This window comes from Pongo pygmaeus, chromosome 8 (genome assembly GCF_028885625.2).
Source record: "Pongo pygmaeus isolate AG05252 chromosome 8, NHGRI_mPonPyg2-v2.0_pri, whole genome shotgun sequence".
Classification (NCBI taxonomy): Eukaryota; Metazoa; Chordata; class Mammalia; order Primates; family Hominidae; genus Pongo; species Pongo pygmaeus.
In genome coordinates, this window is record NC_072381.2 from 133,510,715 (window position 1) to 133,534,746 (window position 24,032).

The 24,032-nt window shown below is 49.7% G+C and overlaps 1 protein-coding gene across 7 annotated transcripts in view; it reads left to right on the forward strand.

The window, feature by feature from the left end:
* The window catches only part of PTPRE (protein tyrosine phosphatase receptor type E), a 187,260-nt gene that overhangs the window by 154,255 nt on the left and 8,973 nt on the right, over positions 1-24,032 (forward strand). For all 7 annotated transcript variants that reach the window (XR_008504941.2, XM_054503960.2, XM_063670397.1 and 4 more), the window contains 13 exons: positions 3,637-3,713; positions 4,376-4,412; positions 5,791-5,888; positions 8,739-8,858; positions 10,803-10,966; positions 12,379-12,514; positions 12,966-13,115; positions 13,473-13,566; positions 14,788-14,864; positions 15,976-16,110; positions 19,258-19,383; positions 20,272-20,438; positions 22,200-22,335. Coding sequence is in view for 6 of the 7 variants with exons in the window: in XM_054503960.2 (XP_054359935.1) it covers positions 3,637-3,713; positions 4,376-4,412; positions 5,791-5,888; positions 8,739-8,858; positions 10,803-10,966; positions 12,379-12,514; positions 12,966-13,115; positions 13,473-13,566; positions 14,788-14,864; positions 15,976-16,110; positions 19,258-19,383; positions 20,272-20,438; positions 22,200-22,335 (1,517 nt within the window). In the remaining variant the exon portion in view is untranslated. The remainder of the gene's footprint in view (positions 1-3,636; positions 3,714-4,375; positions 4,413-5,790; positions 5,889-8,738; positions 8,859-10,802; positions 10,967-12,378; positions 12,515-12,965; positions 13,116-13,472; positions 13,567-14,787; positions 14,865-15,975; positions 16,111-19,257; positions 19,384-20,271; positions 20,439-22,199; positions 22,336-24,032) is intronic.

Genomic DNA, 24,032 nt, shown 5'->3' on the forward strand with positions numbered 1-24,032 from the left:
GCATGTGGCCCTGGGGAGCTCTGGGGTCAGAGGTCAAGGTGCTTTGCATGTCAGGCAGGCTTGACTTTTGCCTACAGAAAGACTATAGAAAGATGGCAAGCTAGGCCTCTTTTCTGGAAAAGTGCCAACAGCTGATAATTTTAGGAAATAATGTTTTGAATGTGAAGTGTGACTTTTTAGAATAAAAAGACAGGAAGCTCTTAGAAACTGCAAGATTCTAAATCTAAGCAGAAGGCTATATTTTACCCTGTGCTTTTCTATAGCTGTCCTCAAAGCATAAACCATTCCAAATTATTTTCAACTAGTGTTATATGTGTTCAGCAGAGCTATTTCTGCCTGGGCATTGCCAGTCCCTGAGCAGGAGGGTGTCACAGTAAGGTCTGCAGGACTGTAAGTTTGGGGTCTGACTCCCTAGCTACCCTGTGTGGGCTGTGACTGTCTCTGAGAGCTATACCCACCCTTTCTCTGCTGGCAGCCCGACAGAGCTGGCTCAGCCATTGGGGGTCCCAGGCCACCAGCCCGTGGCCCACCTGGCAGCCTTCCAGATGAAGATGAGACAAACACGGCATGACCTGGGGGCTGCCCGGCTCCCCATCACAAACGCCACAAACACCACAAACACAACCCACCCTGATCAGAGACTAAGCAGAGAAAGCAGGGAGAGGACCTAGAGTTACTCAGTAATGAGTCAGGAAGGAGACCCTAAGCTTCTACCACACGCCAGACTCTGTGCCCAGTGCAGCAGAAACGTCCTCAGAGCCAGCCTGGTCCCAGCCTGGCCGAGCCAGACGTTCCTGGGAAAGGTCACAGGAGGAGCAGGGCCAGGCCCACGGCACTTTTAGAGGCCCATGGAAACGTCTTCATTTCTCTTCAAATCACAAACAAAATGTGCAAAACCCATTCTGGAGTGCATCTTTTCACTGGCGACCAACCCAGTCCTAAGACAACCTTCTTAATAGTTCTATGGAGGAAGCTGCGAAGGCAGAAGTGACTGTGACCCACAAAAGTCATGATGGAGCCGTGATGTGTGTGTACACACACACTACACACACACACAGACAGACGACATACACACACTACATACACACACAAGACATACACACACACTACATACACACACTACACACACACACTACACACACACACCACACACACTACACACACACGACATACACACTACACACACACACGACATACACACACACTACACACACTACATACACACACACGACATACACACACTACATACACCCACACATGACATACACACACACTACACACACACGACATACACACACACGACATACACACACTACATACACACGACACACACGACATACACACACACTACACACACTAAATACACACACACTACATACACACACGACATACACACTACATACACACACGACATACACACACATGACATACACATGCGACATACACACACTACACACACTACACACACACTACATACACACACTACATACACACACTACATACACACATATGACACACACACGACATACACACACACGACACACACACACTACATACACACACGACACACACACGACACACATACACTACATACACACACGACATACATACACACTACACACACACTACATACACACACAACATACACACACACCACATCCACATGACATACACACATACACTACATACACACACGACATACACACACGACACACACACGACATACACACACACGACATACACACACACTACACACACACCACACACACTACACACACGACATATACACACACTACACACACTACATACACATACACTACATACACACACTACATACACCCACACACGACATACACACACACACTACACACACACTACACAGACACACGACATACACACACACGACATACACACACACTACATACACACACTACACACACACTACATACACACATACAACATACACATACACGACATACACACATGACACACACACTACATACACACACGACATAAACACACACATGACATACACATGTGACATACACACACTACATACACACACTGCATACACACGACACACACATGACATACACAACATACACACACGACATACACACACTACATACACACTACACACACACTACACACACAGACACTACATACACACACGACATGCACATGACATGCACACACATGACACACACTACATACACACAATACACACGACATACACACACGACATACACACACGACATGCACACACACATGACATACACACATACACTACATACACACACGACATACACACATGACATACACACACATGACACACACACGACATACACACACGACGTACACACTACACACCCACCACACATAACACACACACATACACACTACACACACACTACATACACACACACGACATACACACTACACACCCACCGCACATACACACACACACACTCCACACACACACCACACACTCCACCTCCACACATATCACACACACCACACACACACCACACACATACCACACACTACACACACACACACTACACATACACACCAAACCCACATGCACACATTCACACAGCACACACTACACACATGCACACCACACATACACCACACACTTCACACATGCACCATACACACCACACACACACCACACATACATTACACACATACACACCCACACACACCACACACACAATACACACACACACCACTCACTACACACACACCACACACACTATGTCACACACTATACACCACACACAGCACACTCATAGCAAAGTATACACCACACACACATCATACACACACTACACCACTCATACCACAAAAATACACACAGCACACACCACGCTTACATACTCACAGATACCACAAACAGACACAACACACAACATGCTTGCACCAGTATACACACCACACACATCAGGCTCACACAGTACACCAGTCACACCACAAACATCCAGACGCACACACACACCCCACACAGAGCACTCCACGGTCAGCCTTCTACCCGGGAAAACTGCTTGTGCAACAGGCTGGATCTACCAGGCACTCCTCACTGTGCTCGCCTTCCAGCTCTGGGGCAGACTCTGGTGGTGGGACTGAGGGTCAGAGTCCCCAGTCCTAGACCCCCACATCCACTTATCCTCGTGGGGCTGGTGCTCATTTCCCTGGGAAGCCTGGGAGAATGGACCCAGTTCTCCTGTCCTGGGGCTCTTTTAAGTGCACCCACACTTGGCAATACTGGGGCCCAGTGCAGGGTTCATAAAATACAGCCCTTGCACTGCCAGGGGCCTGGCACGTTCTGCCGTTCTTGCTATGTAATGACCCAGCAGCCCCCGTCCTGGATGCTGAAATCCTACCCTTGTCGTCGTCCCACAGCTGAGACAGTCAGTGTTCACCAAAGCAGGTGCATTCTCTCTCGGGACACTAGTGTTTTCCATGGGAATGTTGAGGAAGAACATCTCTGCCACCCCTGGTGTCGCTGGGAAGCTGCTTTTGCCCATCCCAGGAGCTGACACTGCAGATGAAGAGACAGCACTGTGATTTCTGGAAGAGACAGCACTGTGATTCCTGGTTGTAAGATCTTGGCTTTGTTTGGGTTTTTTCCAGATGACCATTCTAGGGTGATTCTGAGCCAAGTGGATGGAATTCCCTGTTCGGACTACATCAATGCTTCCTACATAGATGTAAGTGGGCAGAGGTTTCTTGTTCCCCTGGCCCAGCTGGGCATGAGCAGTAAGCACTTTCTTGTCTGGTGCCCGGAGTATAAATTGTCACAACCCTTCTGGGCAGTTTGGCCATAAGCACAAAGGGCACAGAACCGCCCGTGCTTTACAAGCTAGCATCAGCATCTGGGAATTTGATTTCAAGAGACAGAGATGAGCACAGAGGATGTTCACTACAGCATTATGTATATTCCTGACCAAATAGAACAGGGAGCATGGGCAGTTAAACAGATTGTGGTAAAACCATGTGCAGTGGACTATTAGAACTCCATTTGTATTGATCTTTAAAAGATCATTTAATATCAATTATAAAAGTCTCATTAAAAATACAACATAAAATAAATTGTACATGTTCACCCAATTAGAGGACAGAAATGTCTGCATGTCTGCTTGTGGGTGAGTCTGGGAAAGGTTTGGCAGAAAAACAGACTAGAGAGGGGATGTATTAAATAGGATTTGTTATTTCTGGAATTGCTGGTGAGCTTTCTTTTCTTCTTAGCCTTTTCCTGTGTTTTGTAAATTTTCCATGGTGAATATGTATTGCTTTCCTAACAGCAACAACAACAAATCCTTTCAGCAAAGATAATTCTGAAAAACTATAAATCTGATGTTATTTTTTCTAGGGTTACAAAGAGAAGAATAAATTCATAGCAGCTCAAGGTAAGCTTTTTATTAATTTCTGAATGTATTTTTGGTAAAATGATGTGAGTAGCTCTTATTTCCTTCTCTGTATGCCAACAAGACCAAGGACTTATACTGGATTTGTGTGTGTGTGTTTACACCTAACAGACATGTTAGATATCCATTCACACAACAGATATGTGTAGACAGAGAAACACACACTTACTTATTCCCACACCTATACGGTGTGAACACAGGGCATGCAGTGGCCCCTGCTGCCATTCCAGCATGTTAATACTTGCATCAGATAACCTTGAATTTCTCTCAGCTGGCTGAGCCCTACATGGCCCCCAAGTTTGGGGGGGGGAGTGGGGTGAATAGCTTTTCAGATCAAGGCCGTAACTAAGAAGATACTTCAGCCGTGAAAACGCGCCCTTCACCTTGCACAGGGCTCAACCTTGTGTGTTGCGTACTGAATCCAGCATCACTCCGTTCCACCAGAGGTGGTCATCTGCAGGACCTGGTGCGCGTGCAGTTAGATATCAGTGGAGCTGAAACCAGATTCCTCAGACTTCCTCACTCTTAGGACAGGCAGGAGTCTTTAGGGCAATGAGCTCTGAAATTCAGCGTACATCAAAATCACCTGGGAAGTTGTTACAAATGCAGGATCTCTAAGAAAAAAGGACACACATGTGTGCACGCAGAGGCCATCAGGAATGTGCCCAGCTGGAAACCTCAGGAAACCTGACGATCCTGGCTGAAGCAGATGAAAGCATGTGTTTCTCTCTTGCCAGCAGACACCCACAGGGAGCCAGCCCAGGGCAGGACAGCAGCAGGGCCAGGGGCTTCCTTATCTCCCAGCCCATCCCCCTCAGCACGTAGCGCTTAGCTCGGGGCTGCAAAATAGCCTCAGCTCAGACAGGAAGCGGATAGGGGCAGAGGACTTTCTCCTAGTGACACTTTGTCTGTTGTTCAGCTCCCCCTCCCGAGAGACTTTAGCTCATATCGTAATGCACAGCACCATGCTGAGAGTAAGATTTTGGCAAAGAGGAGGGGATTGGGAATGCAGGGTGAGGCTGGCCAGTCTCTGCCTCTCCCAAGGCTTTTACCAGCTCTCCCACACTTGGCTGTAGACCCAGCCCTCATCTGAACCCTGCTTCTTACCTGTGAACGTCATAACTCAACCAGGGCCCAATTATCTTGCCCACTGAGGAGTTCCTAGCTGGAGTGGGTGAGTGGCAGGACAGGCAGCCCCTACCGGTTCCGGAACGCTTCAGGGCATGACGTGTGTGTCCCCAACAAGCCCGAGAAGGGAGTGAACAGCTGTCCAGGGGCCAACGGCCAGGGTGCCAGGGCTGAGACCCCAAAGGGACTTCCCTTCATGCCTTTTGACTTCGGAATTGTCCTCTACACACAGGCCCCAAACAGGAAACGGTTAACGACTTCTGGAGAATGGTCTGGGAGCAAAAGTCTGCGACCATTGTCATGTTAACGAACTTGAAAGAAAGGAAAGAGGTGAGTTCCAGGCATCTGGCCCTGGTATCACTTCCTTTCAGCTGCTGCTGCCGGGCTGGGGATGTTCTTACCACTTCCTTTTCCTACTTCCCTCCCTTCCTCCCACTATCACTGCAGAAAAAACCCAAACACATTCAGTGGCTTACAGCATTTTTGTCACGAAACAAATCCCCTGTGTCTCCAGCATCTCACTGTTATCTAATCTGTGATAACACAATGACACAAGAGTTTCCTTTTTTTCCCAAGTAAGAGTGGCCCCCGGCCGGCCCCACGGCTCTGCCTGCCTGATGGGAGACATGAATCTTAGAAGTTAGTTTTAGGATGTTGAGCATGTCATGCGGCAGACCTCAGACTAGAAATGAACATGATTTCATGCTTATTATCCAGACTAGAGAAATGCATTTGAAAAACGTGGTATATTGAAGAAATGTTGATTTGTCATCCGAATATATTTAATTAGCTGTTTCTAATTCAAAAAAGGATGCATGTACGTTATAAGAATTTGAATCATTGACAAAGAAGAAAAGTTGAACTGATTCGTTTCCTAATGTAACAAGTACTCATTAGCATCTGCTGTGCTGGGCCAGCTCTGTCCCAGGTGCAAGGAATAGGGGCTCAAATTCAGGGCTGAGAAGTGAGTGGGGGCTGTGGGGAGCCTGGGTGCAGGGGCGGGGTTGAGTGACAGGCAGGGAGCCATGCCATAGGCAATGAGCTCACTCTCCAGAATGAAAGAAGAACTGGGAGCCTGAGGGACACTTGCCACAGGTGGGGCGAAGTTAGGAGGCTGTGCTTCTGGCGTGTTCTGGCATGAAGGCCCTGTTCAGTGGGAGCCGTGTGTCCTGCCCAGCCCTTCTCAGGGCCTGCTGTGTCCTGAGCTCCTCAGTCGTCTGCTGGCCTGGCCCCAGCAGTTCCCAGGCATTGTAGCGAGGACTGTGGGGAAGGGCTGCCATTTTTAGATGGGAGTACCAGGCCTTGGGGAGCTCAGCTGGGGCAGAAGATGGGTGGCAGGAGCCCACAGGAAGGGAAGGCTGGGAGGTGCTCTGGTCCCCACAGTGCCAGCTTACTAATTGCCACCCAAAACACAGGAAGCAGCCTCCAGCCACCGTTTCTGGTCAGGAATAGGATGGGGGCTTTCGTTCTGCTCTGGGGGGAGCTGAAACAGGGCTGCGGAGGGCCACCCCTTTGCCCTTGCAAATCTTGCCCTTGTCATGCTTTGTCATGGGGAAGAGTGACAGAGGGAAGCAGGGGATTCTCAGCCCAGGACTCTTCACTCTGCCTGCGCTGTAGCGGCCACAGAGGAGGACACCCACGCGAGGGAAAAGGAGGCTGACCCTTCACCAGGAGCCTCAGGGTCCCCTGTGACCCGCGGCCCATAGGGACCCGTCTTCCTGGGGCTGGTGCTCCAAGCATGAGACCAGCACAGAAGCAGTGGGGCTCAAGGACGCCCTCACTTCCCTCTTTCAGTCATTCTGCTGAAAGTGTCACTGGCATTTTCTCTCCATCTTCCTCCATAGCCTCCTGCTGGATTTTTCCATTCCTGTGACTCAGTGCTGGGCTGCTGCCACGTCCTCATTCTCACCAATTCAGATGAAATCATTTCTCAATAGAGTTCCCTTTTTCTTAATTGCTCACACTTCTGTTGTGGTTTCCTTGGCTTCCACATCCTGGGCTCTGCATTGCAAAACACAGCTGCCCTGGCATCTCATGATCGGGTGGGAGGGAGGCAGAGGGAGGGGGTATAAAACCAGCCACCAACACTGAGCCCTTGAGAGGCTGAGACACATTCTCAGTTCCTACCGGCGGAGAGCCTTTCAAGGTGGGAAGCTCAGGAGGGTCCCCAGGGCTCCCCATAGGGCCAAGACTCACCCAAACCGGGACATGTAGGCATTTGCAATTCCCCTGGGCTGCATCAGAGATGGCCTGTGACCCGCAGCCCCGCCCGGAGCCAGGTGTAGGGAGGGGAAGTTGTCTGTAGCCGTCATGCTGTTTGTTTCATAAGACTGTTAATCCTGGAGGCTTGACCACGAGCTGTGCTGCTCAGGGGCCATTCTCTGGATACATTCTCTGACGATTGGCAGGCTTGTTCCATTCCAGAGATGTTTCTCTGGCAGATGAAGTAGATCTCTTCCCCCTTGAGGTGGGTCCTCGTTCACTCGTGAAGTGATGGAGGACACCACCGGCAGGTGCTGCGGGCGGTGCTGCAAAATGAAAGGGCTCTTGGAACATGTATTTTGGGTCATTGTTGCTTCAGAGGTTGGGAAGGTAAAGAAATGGGCCTGTCTGTAGCAATGCACCCTCTTCCGCAGACTCCATGGCAGCCTCTTCCCTGCTAGAGAAAAATGAAGATTAGACCAATCATAGGTTCATCACTCTTGAATGGCAGACTGGCAGTGGTGCACATTAACTTTGTCCTTAGTGAACTGAGCAGTAAAAACACAATTTGCTGAATCCAGTGGGACATGTCTGGGGGGAGCACCATCCTTGCCCTCTGGCCTGAGGGTCATTTGGAGTTCGGTGCCCAGCTCTGAAGGCTACAGGCTCAGCATAACTGGTTGATGGTCAGTTAATAACATGTATGGGATTCATGAATGAATGAAGAAATGAGACATTGTTGGTGTCTACATCAGAAAGCCTTGGGGCATCCTAGTCATAGTCTCAAGGCTGCCTTTCACCAGTTATGCAGCCTCAGTTTCCCCATTCAAGAGGTCGACACACGTGAACTTGTTTCTCAGCTGTGGGAGCTGTGTGACTCCAGGTGGTGTGTGTGAGGCCTTCTGTAGTTGGGTGGGGGGATGTCATGATGCATTGCACCCACAAATCTATTTGCTTCTATTAAATTGTTCCGTGCAGGAAAAGTGCCATCAGTACTGGCCTGACCAAGGCTGCTGGACCTATGGAAACATCCGGGTGTGCGTGGAGGACTGCGTGGTTTTGGTCGACTACACCATCCGGAAGTTCTGCATACAGCCAGTAAGCATCTCTAGTTGCTGACCTTCCAGAAAGATCATTCTCAGAGAGCGTGATGCCTAGAGTTAACACCCTTTGGCATTTTTGAAGTGCTTTGCTCCCAGCCCGGCACTGTTGCAGCCCTGGCTGAGAGGGTGCAGTGGCCAGGCTGTGATGGGCAGACATGCAAGTGGGCCAAGACACCAGAGGCCGGTGCACAAGGGTCTGCAGGCAGTGCTGGGGGCTCCTAATTCCCAGCGACTCCTCTGGGCCTCTCCCTTAGGAAGACCAGTCATTGGAGGGGACTGAGGGTGAGGTCCTCCCTCAGTAGCACAGTGACATTTCACACACTGACTGGGAGACGGGGTTTTTTCCTAACACTTTCCGAATTGTGTCTGAAATCTCCTCGTTATTTTCCACACTTGGGTCTGCTAGTTCCACCACCCCAAAAGGTTTAAGAGAGAGATCAGTAAAAATATCTGTATACAAAGAAGATGAAATCAAGATATGGAAGAAAGTTTAAAACCATAGAGAAAAGACAGAAGACCATTTTGTCAGGATTTAAAGATGGAGTGATTGGCATAATTAGGTCACAAAATAAGTGTCTGAGGTTCCAAGCAGCAAAAAAGGAAAAGGATGAGTTGATCATTCTTATCCTATCCCCTGCTCGCATCTCTCCCAGAAATGTGCACACAGGCGCACACAGGCACGCACATCCACACACACACATACTCCCACACACAGGCACACACATGCACACATGCACACACACCCACACACAGGCACACACATGCACACACGTACATACACCCACACACAGGCACACACATGCACACACACACGCAACTGTACACATGCATGCACCCCTCACACATGCACACATGCACACATTCACACATGTGCACACACACCCACACATATTCACATGCACACACATGCACACATGCACACACATTCACGCACAGGCACACATGTGCACACAGATGCACCTACAAATGCACACACACGCACCCACACATGCACACATGCACACATTCACATGTGCACACACACCCACACATGCACATTCACACACATACATCCACACACATTCACACACACACGTGCACACATGCACACACATACACGCACATGGGTGCACACATGCATGCACATTCACACACATCCACACATGCACACATGCACACACACCCACACACATTCACACACACATGCACACAAACACATGCATACATGTGCACCCACATTCACACGTGCGCACACACATTCACCCACATACATGCACACACGTGCACACAAACACATGCATACATGTGCACCCACATTCACACGTGTGCACACACATTCACCCACACATACATGCACACATGTGCACACATACACATGCATACATGTGCACACACATGCACACGCATCTACTTCCAAATACACTGTGTATCACCTTCCATGATCTGGGCAAGGGAATTAAACTCATGGGCTCTGGGTCCGAAAGCTGAGCGAGGCTCTGAGGGCAGGTCTGGGAGTCTCCAAAGAGCAGGCCGACTGCATCATCTGTCCTCCCAAATGTAAGACAGCTTTGCACAAGGAAGGATGTGCTGTTGGTGATTACTCAGCACCACAGGCCTGAGGTGGGACTGTCCAGGCAAAACGGACCATGGCCGCCCCACTTGCACGGGGTTCTGTGAGCACACAGACCAACTTTGGGGGTGTGTCTGGCTGCTTGGGCCCTGCCTGACCTGGGCATAGACGGTTGCTGCGGGCCCTGTTCTGTGGCCCCAAAAGCAGCACATGTTCAGAGCCGGCAGGGGTAAGGGCCAGGCTGTCTCGCTCGGGCAGGCCCCCTGTGGATGGGCCCCTCCCCCATTGCAGCCCCAGCACTGGGGAGCCCACGGTGTCCTCAGAATGAGATGCTGGGGGAGCAGGGGGAGGATTGTTTCACCCACTCTCGTCTCCCCGCGTCCCCCGCAGCAGCTCCCCGACGGCTGCAAAGCCCCCAGGCTGGTCTCACAGCTGCACTTCACCAGCTGGCCCGACTTCGGAGTGCCTTTTACCCCCATTGGGATGCTGAAGTTCCTCAAGAAAGTAAAGACGCTCAACCCCGTGCACGCTGGACCCATCGTGGTCCACTGTAGGTACGCTGGGGGGGCCACGGGGTGGGACCCTCAAGGGCAGGCCACAGTAGGAGGACTCACCCTCATGGGCAATGCCAGGGCACCCATATCAGGGTGGGCAGAGGTTTGGGCAGGGCTGATGTGAACACAAATGTCAGTGACTGAGCCAGGCCCCAAGAACCCTACAGGAGAACGCTCAGAAAGCCCCCTCTTCATCCCAGTCGATAAAACCCACCAAAGCCAAGAGGCTCCGGTCGATGGTGGGAATGGAGTTCTGGGTGGGTCTGCTTGGCCACTCTCACCTCTCCCTGGGAATCCCAAGTCACCTCTGGGAACCAAGATGGAAACCAGGGAAAGCCCCCTGGTTTCTACAGGAAGCCCCCCAACAACACACAAGTCCTTATGGAAGAGCACACCACGGCTCAGACGGGCCCCCACAGCAGAGTCTTCCAGAGCACGCTGTCCTGGAGACCAGGGTCCGAGGACCAGGCTGCCCCTCGCCAGCTGCCACTTCAGCCTTGGTTTCCTCACCGGTGATGGGAAGGACAGCCTGGGAGGAGCCTGTGACTGGCATCTGGATGGGCTTTGCACAACATGAAAAATTACTCAAATGTACAGCCAAGGCCACACCACAGCCCCCTGTCCACAGAGAGCCCCACTTGTTCCTGGCAGTGATTGGCCTCACCAGGGTATCACTTTGATTAGATACTAAGTTTCCATCTGTTACAGACAGGTTCATTCCGAGTATCACAGCACTGCCAGGGACAAAAGCCACCTGCACGCAGTGATGCAGGCGCTCTGCACCTGTCATGCAGGTGTTCAGGAGAAGCCGTCCGGGAACCCCCGCAGAACGGGCTTTCCCCAAGTCTGAGCAACACTCCCTTGCTGGGGCCAAGCAGACGCTGGACCCCACCCCACCCACCCTCCAGTGTAGCTCATACTGGGAGGAATTTGCAGGGTCAGATAACAGTAATCTGACAGATGCCACCTCACTTAATGCCCCGAGTCAGGTGACTTGGTTTGCCCGGTTCGACAGAGAGGGAGGCTGGATACCAGAGCTGTTGCATAGTTGATCTGAGGTCCCTCTGCTCCCAGGGGGGCAGATCTAGGATGCCAATCACACATATAAGAAGAAGACACTGTTTGGTAAATGAGAAAAATTCTCCGCACAGCCTAATCCGAGGCTTACTGCACCAGCTGTTAATGAGCCTCTTAGTAGAGTGTCGGTGGCTATCAGAGGACCCGCCTGAGATCACTTTACTGAGACCACAGCTCTCTCTGGTGGCCGCACTGTGGCTTTGCTCCTAATTAACCAAAAAAAAAAAAAAAAAAAGTTGCATCCAGTGACCTGGGTGCGCAGGCACCTTCGGGGCCTGTCATTTACTTCGGGAGAAGTGTGACTCACAACGCAGCATCTTTCTCTTTCCCCAAAGCGCGGGCGTGGGCCGGACGGGCACCTTCATTGTGATCGATGCCATGATGGCCATGATGCACGCGGAACAGAAGGTGGATGTGTTTGAATTTGTGTCTCGAATCCGTAATCAGCGCCCTCAGATGGTTCAAACGGATGTGAGTCATGCCTTCCGCTTGCCCTGGTCTAGCTTCCCAAAGCAAACCTGATGCCTTCGCCACACAGGTGTGCAGGGCCCTGGCACGTGGGAACCAGCCTAGGCCTGGCCTGGCTTCCCTCCCTGCCCACGCGTGAGACCTCAGGGACTCCCTTGTCCTCATCTTTCCCTTGTATCCTCATGTGAGATGGGGCAATCCTACTCCCCCAAACGGCGCATGTACACAGTGCGTGGCATGCTCACCAATGTGAGGCTCTGCTGCTACCGTTCTCCTTACTCAAGGGCATAAATGGTCATTATCCGTGGCCGGTACTCTGACCCTTGCCCCACACCTCCTTATGTTGGCAAAACGAGAAAAAGAATAGAGCCGCCCCCTTTGGTCTGCCAAGCTCCACGTGGGCCAAGACTGCAGGGCAGAGTTGAGGGTGTGGGCACCCCTGGCCTCTCTGCAGATGCAGTACACGTTCATCTACCAAGCCTTACTCGAGTACTACCTCTACGGGGACACAGAGCTGGACGTGTCCTCCCTGGAGAAGCACCTGCAGACCATGCACGGCACCACCACCCACTTTGACAAGATCGGGCTGGAGGAGGAGTTCAGGGTAAGTAACAGCTGACCCTCCTCTCCATCCTGGTGTAAGCAGCCAAGGGCACGAGGAAAACAGGTGACCATTTAAAGGAAGCCTCTTTCAATCACTTGCCCCTTAACTGACCTCAGAAAAAGCAGGGGCAATACCTGAGCCGTGATTTACAAGGGAAGAAGGATCATGTGGCTTTCAGAGCCTCACAGCAGCCCTGCCGGGCACACGTTTCTATTTCCCAGTGCTAAGGAGGCTTCCTGGGGTGGAGAGCAATGTTTCCTTTGAGCAGGTGTCCTTGCCAGCAGCGCTAGTCCTCGGCTGAGCAATGTGCTCAGGAGCATCAGAGGTTTAACTGCGTCATTATGTCCTTTGCTGCAGAAATTGACAAATGTCCGGATCATGAAGGAGAACATGAGGACGGGCAACTTGCCGGCAAACATGAAAAAGGCCAGGGTCATCCAGATCATCCCGTGTAAGGCACCCGTGGCATGGCTTGGGCAGGGCTGGGGCGGGGCTGGTGCCAGAGGCTTTCATCCTGGAGAAGCCATTGACCACTTACCCCTGTGCACCAGGGTCAAAAGCAGGGTGTCCTCTGGCCTCAGGCTAAGGGCTTCTGTGTGCTGTATCAAGTGTCAGGTAGAAAAGACATGTGTGAAGCACCAGCTGACCCAAACAGTCCTGCATGGGTCTCAGGCAAGCTGCTTGGCATATGAGCTTGCAGGTGCGGGAGGGCAGCCGAGGCTGGATTGCAGGAGAGGGCTTCGCAGAAGCTGGAGATTTGCAGCAGGCATGACTTGGGATTCCTTGTCTCATTCCTTATCTCCCCAAGACTGGGCAGAGGCCTGCCTCCCCCTTACACAGAGGGCCCTGAGCCACCCAGCTGAGGCCATCTAGGAAAAGGCTGTGGACTTAAGGAGGACAAGAAATGGGCCCGGGGTGGAGTCAGGACACTGGTCTGCCACCCAGGTCATGGGAGAGGGAAGGAGGACCTGGCAGACGTGGGAGGAGTGGAGGCAAAGCTGGCAAGAAGACAGGGCCACATGCAGGGGGCAGGGGGTGGGAGTCGGGAGGCTCACCAAGTGGGAAAAAGAGAAACCAGAGAAACCTGAGAAACCAGGCCCAAAAGCAGACTCCACAGGGATCCGAGGAATCAGGGAGGGAGGTGGGAGATGCCCCGCTTGGGAGGAGGGTGTGCCTCATTATAGACGTGTCCTCGATGGAGTCACAGCTCAACAAACACCATCTGGAAACAGCTGTGAGCAGGCCTGCTGCAGCAGGGTCTCCCCGAGCACTGCAGGCAAGTAGAGCTCCCAGGGGCCCTGCCATCTTCAGACTCTGGCCCCTGGTTTTCTGGGGCCCCAGTGTCCTGCTGGCCACCCTAGATTGCTCGCCTGGCCACATTCCATTTAATCCTTCAGTGTGATATTTTTAGTGCTTGTATTTTGGTATGTAATATATCGATTCCTGAAAAATGAAAATGATAATTGGGTTGTTTTCAGAGTTTTCCTTCAAAAAGAAAAATACCCCTAGGCCATTTTAATTATCCTCTTTCATAATGTAAACTTTTCAAAGAGTTGGCTTTACCTAGTGATTTTATTAATAGGATCTATATTTTGCAAGCTTGTAGCAGTGGATTAAAGTTAGCAAGGTGGGACCCTTTTTGTAATAACTAAAGGAAGATAATGCTTTGCAGATGACTTCAACCGAGTGATCCTTTCCATGAAAAGGGGTCAAGAATACACAGACTACATCAACGCATCCTTCATAGACGTACGTATGCTGGCCTGGGTTGTGTTTATGCAGATGTGTTTTCTTCACACGTGACCACAGACTTGATTAGCTTGCTTGCACAATGAGAAAGAATTGACATGTTTCCAGAAACTCAACCATTTTTGTTAGCAGAATTACTTGCTTAAAAAAAAAGTGGCAAGCCACGATGGCTCACACCTGTAATCCCAACACTTTGGGAAGCTAAGGCGGGCAGATCACTTGGGGTCAGGAGTTTGAAACCAGCCTGGCCAATATGGCAAAACCCGTCTCTACTAAAAATACAAAAATTAGCTGGGCATGGTGGCAGGTGCCTGTAATCCCAGTTACTCGGGAAGCTGAGGCAGGAGAATTGCTTGAATCCGGGAGGCTGAGGTTGCAGTGAGCCGAGATCATGCCACTGTACTCCAGCCTGGGCAACAGAGCGAGAGCGAGACCCCCTCTCAAAAAAAAAAAAAAAATGGACTTCGGAAATAGAAGGACATAGACTCGCTGCTAAGTAATTGGCTCTTTTTTCATTCTGCTTTTAATACATTGTTATTTTTCTTTTACGTATCTGTTACACACCAATTATATATCCACCGCCTCTGTGCTCTTTCTCTTGTGTGATTTCTGCAATATGTACCCACGTGGACAATACAATTATGTGTTCAGGGCACACAGACAGAGGCTGTCCTCATGCACAGTGGAGTTCGCAGAAGGGCAAAAGGGGGAATGGCAGCCAAGTATGTGTGAATATTGCCATTTGCAGATGAGAAAATCGTACCAGAATCTGGTGGGCTCCATGCTGATCTAGCTGAAACACACAGAAACATGTTAGAATCTAAGCCACCAGGTGCTGTTCAGGTGGCCGCAGGCAACTACCAGTTCATAGTACCCATTTGTTGATGACCTCAGGGGCTGACGGTGGCCATTATGGTTTCAGATAAGCGAGCTTCTTGACCTGCTTGTCAGGTGTGTGCCTGAGTGCTCGTGCCAACTGGGGTCTGGTGCAGACCATGGAGGATGAGAGAGTTTTCCTCATTAGGCCTTAGGCTGTCCTAAACTTAGGGAGCAGGTAATGGAGCCAGGATGGAAGGAAGTCAGGCTCTAACCTCTGCGCCTCCATTTGAAGGGCTACCGACAGAAGGACTATTTCATCGCCACCCAGGGGCCACTGGCACACACGGTTGAGGACTTCTGGAGGATGATCTGGGAATGGAAATCCCACACTATTGTGATGCTGACAGAGGTGCAGGAGAGAGAGCAGGTGAGGAGTGCCGCCCAGCCTGGTCCATCCAGGGGCAGCCCGTGCACCTGAGGCACTGTCGCCGTTCATTATAAATGTCCCACCTGCCATCAGTGCAAACACATGGGTGAGACCAAGCCAGGACCACTAGGGAGGAAGAGAGATTGGAAATGAAAAAGGTTTCATTTCACCCTTTCCCTTTTTGGGAGTGAGGTTTAACCATAGCTACCCGCTGCCCTTTATTCTTAGCCTACATGTTATTTAACCTGCCCTGAAATTCTGCCATTTGGTATTGGCCAAGATCATAATCTGTTGAAGAAAAAGACATTTATCAACTTTTTTCAAGACACGAAGACAACAGTAAACCCAAGGTTTACCAACAATGTACATCTATCTGGGTGCTCCCCCAAGACATAACTACTGCTGTGCATTTGTGGTTTTATTTCTTTGCTCTAAAAAGGAACAGCTTTATTGTGATATAATTCACCTATAATTCATGCAATTCATCTTTTTAAAGGATACAATTCAGTGAATTGTAGTATATTCACAAAGTTGTGCAACCATCACCAGTATCTAATCTGTGATCATTTTCATCAACCCAAAAGGAAACCTTGTACCATTAACAGTCACTCCCCGTTCCTTCCTTCCCCTAACCCCTAGCAACAACTAATCTGCTTCCTGACTATGGGTTTGTCTATTCTGGACATTATTATAAATGGAATCATACAGTATGTGGTCTTTTGTGATTGGGTTCTTTCACTTAGCATCATGCTTTCAAGGTTCATCTATGTTGTAGCATGAATCAGTAAATCATTCTTTTTTACTGGCAAATAGTATTCGCTTGTGTGGATATACCACATGCTGTGTATCCATTCATCAGTTGATGGACATTTAGGTTGTTTCCGCTTTGGAGCTATTATAAATAATGCTGCTTGGCTGGGTGTGGTGGCTCACACCTGTAATCCCAGCCCTTTGGGAGTCCAAGGCGGGCAGATCACCTGAGGTCAGGAATTCGTGGCCAGCCTGGCCAACATGGCGAAACCCCGTCTCTACTAAAAATACAAAAATTAGCTGGGCATGGTGGCAGGAACCTGCAATCCCAGCTACTTGGGAGGCTGAGGCAGGGAGAATCGCTTGAACCTGGGAGGCAGAGGTTGCATTGAGCTGAGATCACGCCATTGCACTCCAGCCTGGGGGACAGAACGAGATTCCGTCTCAAAAAAAAAAAAAAAAAAAAAAATGCTGCTTGAACATTCAGGTGGTAGTTTTTGTACCGACATGCTTTTTCACTTCCCTTGGGTATACACCTAGGAGTGTATATATTAGGAGGGGAATTGCTAGGTCACGTCATAACTCTATGTCATAAACTTACTGTTTAACATTTTTGAGGACCTGCCAGACTGTTTTCCTCGGTAGCTGCCCCATTTTAAATTCCCACCAGCAATATATAAGGTTCTAATTTCTCCATGTCCTCACCAACATTGTCATTGTCTTTTTGATTAAAGCCATCCTAGTGGATATGTTCTTTGCTTTTTAAAAAATCTTTTAAAATCACATCTGTTTATACCTACAGAGACTGTTGTTTAGTTTTACTTGTGTTTGAACTTTATAGAAAGAGCATCATTACAGCATGTTGTCTTCTGACACTTCTTCCACTCAGAATTGTGCTTTTGATATTCTTCTATGTTGATGCTTATGCTGTGGTTCATTCGTCATCATTATTTCATTATACTCCACCGCACAAACTATATCCTGCATTAGCTCAGGTATTCCTTCTCCTGTCATGGGCACTTGAGTTGGTTTCATTTCATTGTTTTACAAACAGTGCTACCTGTACATTCTTTTTTTAAAACTTGAAGTTCTGGATACAAGTGCAGAATGTATAGTTTTGTTACATAGGTATACATGTGCATGGTGGTTTGCTGCACCTGTCAACCCATTATCTAGGTTTTAAGCCCTGTATGCATTAGCTATTTGTCCTAATGCTCTCCCTCCCCTCACCCTCCACCTGCCAACTGGCCCTAGTGTGTGTTGTTCTCCTTCCTGTGTCCCTGTGTTCTCCCTACCTGTATATTCTTGTACATGTCTTATGCTGCACTAGGACTAAGACGTATCAAAGAGCCAAAATGCCCTATTGAAGAGTATGTGGAAGTTTGAATTTGCAAGATAATTCCTAATTGTTTTCCAAAGTGGACATCAGCAATGTATAAGAGATATCATTCATCTACATACCTAGCATGATATTCTCAAGGTGTCTTAATTATTGTTAATTGAAAATTAACAAAATATCGTTCATTGTGTAATTATTGTGTAAATATTTTCTTTTTGTGGCTCTGATTTGCGTCGTTCTGATTCCTACAAAGTCAACCCCATCACTTCATATATTTGTGGATGACATATTTCCTCTTGTGTCAAATGCCTGTTGCTGCCTTTCACTGATTTTTCTATGGGGTTATTTGTCCTTTCTTATTGATTTATAGGAGCTCTTTACATAATCTTGATACTAATTCTTTATTGGTTTTATGTATTGCAAACATCTTATTGCAATCTGTGGCCTGTCTTTTCACTCTTTTAATGATGTTTGTTGATGAAGAGAAGTGAATGTTACTGTAATCCAATGTTTCAAATTGTTGCATCATGATTGGTTAGCTGTTTGGGCTCTTGTCTAGTAATCCTTGTGTACCTCAAAGTGAAAAGATATTTCTTCTTCCAAGAGTTTCGCAGTTTTGTTTTTTACCTTAAACCTTAATCCATCTGGGTTTATTTTTATTAAGGTTCAAGTCCACTACACTTGGAAGTGCAGGGTGTACACTGCCCAGTTCTAGGAAGAGCTGGGGGCACTCACATCAACCCTAGTAGGGTATGAGTCAGGGATCCAATTTCATTTTCCTCAGGTAGAAAACCAGCTTTTCCAGCCCCATTTATTGAAGAATCTCTCCTTTCTGCCATATGTTAAGGTTTCATATATATGTGTGTCTGTTTCTAGACTCTCTTCTGTTCCCTGGGTCAACAAGCATTAATAGGCATTTATATTCATATTCACGTTTTTTTTTTTTTGGTCAGATGAAATACATTAACTGGTTTGAGAACAATTCTGCGTTATAAACTCAAAATCGCCAGCTGCAAATTATTTATTACAAGACTTAAATTTTTATTTTATCCCCTAAGGATAAATGCTACCAGTATTGGCCAACCGAGGGCTCAGTTACTCATGGAGAAATAACGATTGAGATAAAGAATGATACCCTTTCAGAAGCCATCAGTATACGAGACTTCCTGGTCACTCTCAATCAGGTATTGTTGAACTAGCTCTTTAAAGGCTTGTGAATTTAGTGAACCACGCCCTCCCTCCGGGTTCTGCTTGTCATTGAACCAGAATGTGGCCCTGCACCTGTCCTGTTCCTTCACCTAGTCCCATCGGCTATGAATGGCCAGTGGGTTTCAGAGACAGTGGCAGGCCTCCTGTACAATTCCCATCTCCCTGGCCGCCCACCTCCCATTTATCTCTCAGGAGAATTATATTAGCCATTAGCTGGGGGAGGAAGAACAAAGGGGACTAACGAAGCCACAGGGGCCTCTCTGGGGCCCTCCTCCAGGTGCCTTCTCAGAGCCCCCCAACTGTCCCCATTTCCACTGAGTCCTTGGTTCTGCTCATCCTCTCTCCTTGGCAAAGAATGAGAACTCGGGGTCAGCCATAGGTAGGATGACTCATTTGTACACAGGACTTGATGCTGAGCTCCAAACAGTCAGTACCACAAAATGCACCTGCCACTGTCTCCTCCATGCCAGCCACAGAGCCACCCCGGCCACCAGACTCAGATGCTGCTCACTTGAGCTCTGAAGGGAAATGCGGGGCCCTGGTTTCTTGAGAAAGTGATTGCCTTCTCTCCAGCAGAGCTGCCAAGGATCCCGTAGGGGTTGGGCGGTCCTCACAGGGATCCAGGGGATGTCCTCTGGACGGCTTGCTCTCCCTTGCAGAGGGAAGCACAGCCAGCCACCTGCCTTCTTCTTTAGGGCAAGCAGGTTTCAGCCTTCTCCTTCAGGCTGCCTCGGTGGGGACGCTGGCAGCACAGAAGGCTCAGGGAGGGCTCCCAGCCTTGGCCAATCCCTGAGAGGGCAGATGGGGCTGGGGTCTGTTCCCCGGCAGGCAGGCGGCGCTGAGACCCCCTCTCCTGCCTGCAGCCCCAGGCCCGCCAGGAGGAGCAGGTCCGAGTAGTGCGCCAGTTTCACTTCCACGGCTGGCCTGAGATTGGGATCCCGGCCGAGGGCAAAGGCATGATTGACCTCATCGCAGCCGTGCAGAAGCAGCAGCAGCAGACGGGCAACCACCCCATCACCGTGCACTGCAGGTGAGCCCCCAGTCCGAAGCCCTCCAGGTGGGGTGGACACAGGCTGCACACCCCCATTACCCGCAGCTGTGGGCAGCAGAGCCTGGTCGCTGCCCCTGGCCATGGTATTCCCTAGAGTCTCCTCTCTACCTCTCCTTACACACATGCACACACGACTTAAGTACATACATGTCATCGTTTCATACATAAGATGCATACATGTCATCTTAACATACATGCAGAATGCACTTCGGAGGGAGGAGTTGGGAAACCACTCAAACACACATTTCCATGTGCTTTTGAAGTCATCAAAAATTGCCAGGCAGGGGCTCGGAGGAACACACTCCTGGACTTCAAGTTCCTGGGTGGATTTTGAGAGACTGCCTGGCTGGGCTGCTGTGCCTACACCCGCCCTCTCCCCTGGGCTGGGATTCCTGGCCATATGAGGAGTCCCGACTGGGATTGTAGCCACGCTGGTCCTGCAGCCTCAGCCTGGCTCCCAAGTCAGGCCCAAAGGCAGAGGGACACCCTGGGCACGTGGGACACTGCTTAGTCCGCAGGTGAAAGCGTGAAACACAGCATGCCCGGGGCAGATATGCAAATCTGGTCAAGCCCATGGGCCACCCACTTGCCTGCCTTCTGTGCCTCTGTGGTTCTGATCCTGCTGCACACTTCTGCTGGCAGGGACCTCGACACCTGGCAAGGTTCTTCCAAGCAGGAGCTTGGGGCGTTTCTATCCTTGGGTGGTGCTAATGTGCTCCTAAAACTGCAGTTCCATTTCTTGTCTCACACCGGTGGCGCCCACTCTTTGTGACTGCCTTTCACCCCCACCCACTGTCCCACCCCTTATAGCTGGCAGAGCTCTCTCCCTGCCTGGACCCCGCCGGGGTGCACTCCTGGCCTGGCCAGTAGGTGGAGCACACACCTCGGTTTTTGGTTTTCCTGGCGCCTTCCAAGAAATCATTTAGGATAAACTCGAAATGAGTTCCATAGGGCACTGGAGATGCAGAGGTGAACAAGATCCCACTTGTGGGAAGGTAGATGCGGGACTGATCATTGCGGCAGGACAGGAGCCTTGGAATAAGCCCACACGTGATATTATGGAGCGCGGAGGGCAGCCAGGCATCTCCAGAAGACCTGCTGGAAGAGGCCGGTCCACCCCACCTCCTCCAGCCCAGTACACCTGGGCTCTCCTACCAGGGCCTGGGCTCTGCTTTTGTGGGGTTTGTCAGCAAATGACCATGGTAAATGGAGGTGACTCAAATCGGCCTTCCTGGGAAGTGTCAGTTGACTGTTCCTGGTTGTGAATGTCCTTAAACCGCCTCTCCCTTTCAGCATCACCCATTTCAGAAGACACCCCTGGCACAGTAAGGAGAGGGTGTGCCAGGATTACCTCCTCCCTAGACCTGAACTTGGGAGAGTTTGCATTTCTGACAAGTTCTCAGGTGCCAACCGTGCTGCTGGTCCAGGGATCACATTTTGAGAACCATTGCCCTACACCAGGAAGAGGGGAAATGGTGACACTTGCTTAAAAACTTGTCACTGGTCCTGACTTATTTTATAAAATATCGATCTACTGTAATTAAGGAGGTGTTTTAGGAATTTTACATTTGCTAAATCTTGCTCAGAAGTTGTGCTATGTACAAATGATCAAAAAAAAATTCAGATCATTTTCAGCGATTGTTGCTTCAGTGCTGATATGCAGGGGTTGGCTGTCACCTCTCTGTTTCTCATCCCCAAGTGCAAGTTGGATGATCTGCATTAAGTGCTTTTTCTCTGCAGTGCCGGAGCTGGGCGAACAGGTACATTCATAGCCCTCAGCAACATTTTGGAACGAGTAAAAGCAGAGGGACTTTTAGATGTATTTCAAGCTGTGAAGAGTTTACGACTTCAGAGACCACATATGGTGCAAACCCTGGTAAGAATCTGAATAAGGATGTTACCAGAAGAGTGGAGAATTATTTCATGTTGTATTTGATATATGTTTCATTAAAGGACTTTAAGTACATGGGGGAGGTGGGAAGGTAAAATTCCCAAGGAAAAGAGCCAGCTGCAATGTTTCACAGTAAAACTCTGCAGAGCCCTCCTTCCTTGGGTCTCTGACATGGGTGTCTTCTGGGCCAGACCTGGGAGGAGGGGCTTGTCCACCAGTTTCAATGTCTGAGACCGCTTGGAGAGACGCACTGAGGATAGGAGCTTTTGTGTCAAAGTGAACTATTCTACGAGATTCCTGTGTGCACTGAAAAACATACTCTTATCAAGTTCAAAAGCAGCACTGAAATTTAAAATCCTGGTCCTTCTCATTTCAATGTTATACTCGTCCATGTGGCTTGTTTTCCCTGGCTGGGTCTCACTCAGCCTCAAGATACTGTCCACGGGCTGCAGGAATCCCTAATGTATTAGTACTTTTCCCCGTACATTCTCTTTCATTTCAAGGACTCCTGCTTTCTGGTTTTCAGAAGCGATTCCTCCTCACCAAATACTATGGCTCCTGCTGCTAACCCAGCGAGTACAATTTTAAAGCCTGTTACAACGCATCCTTTTCCCCAAAGCTTCCCACTTCGGACCTGTCCTCTCTGCCTGCTCACTCTCCACGCTGACAATCCTGGCTCACACAGCACCCTGTGCATAGACAGGCAAGAAGGGGGCCCCTCCACGTCCCCCTCACAGCAAGGCACAGCAGGAGTGAGGACACCTGAGCTGAGGGTGTGTCTGTCCATCCGCACCCAACGACCTGTAGCAAAGACCATCTCTCTAAGCAGCAGCATACAGAGCTCCCCTAGTCTTTCTAGGGACTCACAGCTCTCATTAATCTGCCTGGTCTGGCCAATATATTCTATCTTCGAGAGCATCTGGCATCCAGGTATCCTCCCGTCTCAGCTGTGCTCTTCCTGACCCCAGCTTGCCCCTCCATGCTCCCTGACTGGGAAGCTGCCCTCAGATGTTGTGTGGCTGTCATCTGTGCTCTCTTGCCTGGTAACAGCTTGACAGAGCACTTTGTAGCCTGACTTTCAGAGTCAGGATCTAGTCCAATGCCCAGCCCATGGTGAGGGCTCCAGAGCAAGTGGTGAATCAGCAAACGAATGAGGGAGAAGTGAGTCACTAAATAACCATCAGGTGTTGGGCGCAGTGCAACCAGGTGCCTTACAGATGTCTTTCTCATTTCATCTTCACCATCTGCTTGCCCTTGTGCCTGCTTCTGTTCACAAGGAGTGTTCTGCAGGTGCCTCCAGTTAGGACGGTTGAGAAGCCTGCCTGAGATCTTCGGGTATTAAGTGTCAGAATGAGATTCAAACTCTATCTGATTCCAGAAGGAAGGGCTTAACTAGTACTCTATGCTGCCAGACCTAACATTTGGCAGGGAGATTTTGGCAAAAAAACACAGGCACAAAAAAAAGAGATGATTGCTGACACACAGGTTGATTTAGCCCTGCAGGTGAGCACAGTGGCCCAAGAACCAGTTTCCAATTGCTGAGCACTCAGGGAAGACTTGCTTCCAGCATCCTAGGTAGCCTTTGGTTGGAACTGACATTTCAAAGGCCACAAGTACATCTGTTCTCCTGGAGTCTGTGGCTTGACCAGAAATGTCTGTCTGTGACCTGAGGTGTGGCTTGT